At 61.2% G+C, this 2124-nt stretch overlaps 1 protein-coding gene across 1 annotated transcript in view; it reads left to right on the forward strand.

Moving 5' to 3' along the window:
- The window catches only part of PITPNM3 (PITPNM family member 3), an 86368-nt gene that overhangs the window by 67412 nt on the left and 16832 nt on the right, over window positions 1-2124 (forward strand). The window contains exon 11 of the mRNA XM_023764212.1: window positions 1220-1390. Coding sequence (XP_023619980.1) covers window positions 1220-1390 — 171 coding nt within the window. The remainder of the gene's footprint in view (window positions 1-1219; window positions 1391-2124) is intronic.

Consider the following 2124-nt stretch of genomic DNA (forward strand, 5'->3'; position numbering starts at 1 on the left):
GCTGGACGGTGGGTGTGGCACAGCCTGGGGCTGAGATGCCTTTGTGTCACTAGCCCACTGTGTCAGGGCCTCAAATTGGGGAGAGTGGGACGTCGGGGGCAGGGGGAGGGTGGGTCACAGAGTTGGGGTAGGTGGACAGAGAAGAAGGAGGAGGTGGAGGGGGAGGGGAGAGGAGGAAGAATGGGGGGGTCGTTTCGCAGATGGAGCAAAGGTGAGGCAGCCTCTGGTGGGTCTCACTGTCCTTGTCACATGCCCCTGGCTGACCTGCGGGCCTGTTGTTCAGTTGTCATGCTCTGTGGGAAGAGAAACCATCACTAGTTACCCTATGGCCCCCACCCTCTCCTTCCCCAGTGCCCAGGTAGGCCCACTGCAGCCAGGCCCGCCTCGGTGCCTTTGCTCATGTCACAGCCTTGAATGCCGTCCTCATTCCTCTGAAATACACACCCAGGTGGTTTTCACCGGCAGGTGGCTAAGCCATGATTCTGAGGATGCAAGAGGCTGGAGGCACCTTGCAGATGCACATACCAGGGCTTCTCAAACTTCTTTTGTCCCAGAGCTCACTGACGACCTACAGTACAGAACAGAGAAACAGGGCGGGGCTCTGCATGAAGTGGGGAGAGAGAGGAGGCGGGACCCCACAGCTGCCCTGATGTCACTAAGGAACCCTAAAGCTCCCTGGACGTGGTCAGTCCAGTCCCCTGACATAGAGGGACAGGGAGACGCACGGAGGAGAAGGAGGCCTCAGTGGAGACACCTGCTGGTCTGTGAGAGAAGTGTACCGCCGGCTCTGGCAAACCAAGAACTACCACCAGGCTAGGAGTTGGGTGGGGGCTGGAGGAAGGGGCAGCTGACCCTGAGGAAAAGAGCCTGGGTTGGCTGCATAGGTCAGGTAGCCACTAAGTGAGAGTGGAGAGCTGAAAGGGGGAAAAGGGCCTGCTGGGAGGAGGGCAGCTTGAGCCAAGGCCCAGAGAAAGCTAGCCTGCTGGGGCGTTTCACATGGCCACCGTGGTGCAGTCTGGGTGCCTACAGCAGCGCTCCCAGGTGGCACCGACGGGCAAGGCCTTGAATGCCAAACTGAACATGTGGCTTTGATGCTGGTGGCGGCAAGGAGCCATGCATTTCTTGAGCAGAGGAGCAGGCTACGCAAAGCTGCGCTCAGGGAAGCCTTCCAGGGCCGAGTGAGCGGGGACCAGCAAGGGGCTCCCTGTGTTGCTCCCAGGACTCCAGGTGCGTCCGGCCTGCAGCCAGGTCTACAGCTTCTTCCACTGCGCAGACCCTTCCGCCTCACGGCTTGAGCCGCTGCTGGAGCCCAAGTTCCACCTGGTGCCGCCCGTCAGCGTGCCCCGCTACCAGAGGTTCCCGCTGGGCGATGGACAGTCCCTCCTCCTTGGTAGGCTTCTGGGCAGGGGGCAGGGGGGCGGGAGAGCATGTGCTGAGCCAGAGGCTGGGCCCAAGCCAGGCGCACTCCAGGGTCCCCGTCTCTGGTCCAGCCTCTCCAAGCTGTCAGCTGATGGTATGACTAGACCCAACTGAGCAGGGGCTGTGTGCTCTGGGGGCACAGGACAGGCAAACGGCCGACTCGTCTGCTTTCCGAGCAGCCCACCTGTGTGAGCACCTGCTCTGTAGGAGCAGCTTGGGGCTCAGAGACCCGAGCTCTGCTCCCTGACAAGCTTGCTGGCTAAGCTCCTGGGTCCGGGGCCAGCATGATACTCGCGCTGTCAGACCTCATTGGCAGGCCCGGGTCCAGCTGAGTGCTGTTGCCCAGTGCCCAGCCTGCACTCGGAGGTGCAGGGCGGGAGGTATCTCATCCCAGCAGGCTTCACGAATAGGGGCCTTTTGACCAAGGCTCTTGGACGGCTGGAGAAGAGCTGGGGGGTGGGTGTTGGGGGATCTTCTAGGTCGAGCAGAAGCAAGAGCAGGTGGGTTTGGGGGAGGCCAGTGAGGCAAGGGGAGGCCTGTAATGACAGTCAGGGGCTTGAGATGTGAGCCTTGCTCCACCCCCTTGAGCCTGTTCCGAGTGTGGCCAGATTGTGGGGGAGTGCTGTGTCTGTGCTCATTCAGGATGTACCCGCCCCACACCCAACACGTTTCGATGAAACTCATTTCAAGTCTGCTTGTCAGGAG

Source organism: Myotis lucifugus, unplaced genomic scaffold (genome assembly GCF_000147115.1).
Source record: "Myotis lucifugus unplaced genomic scaffold, Myoluc2.0 scaffold_322, whole genome shotgun sequence".
NCBI classification, from domain to species: Eukaryota; Metazoa; Chordata; class Mammalia; order Chiroptera; family Vespertilionidae; genus Myotis; species Myotis lucifugus.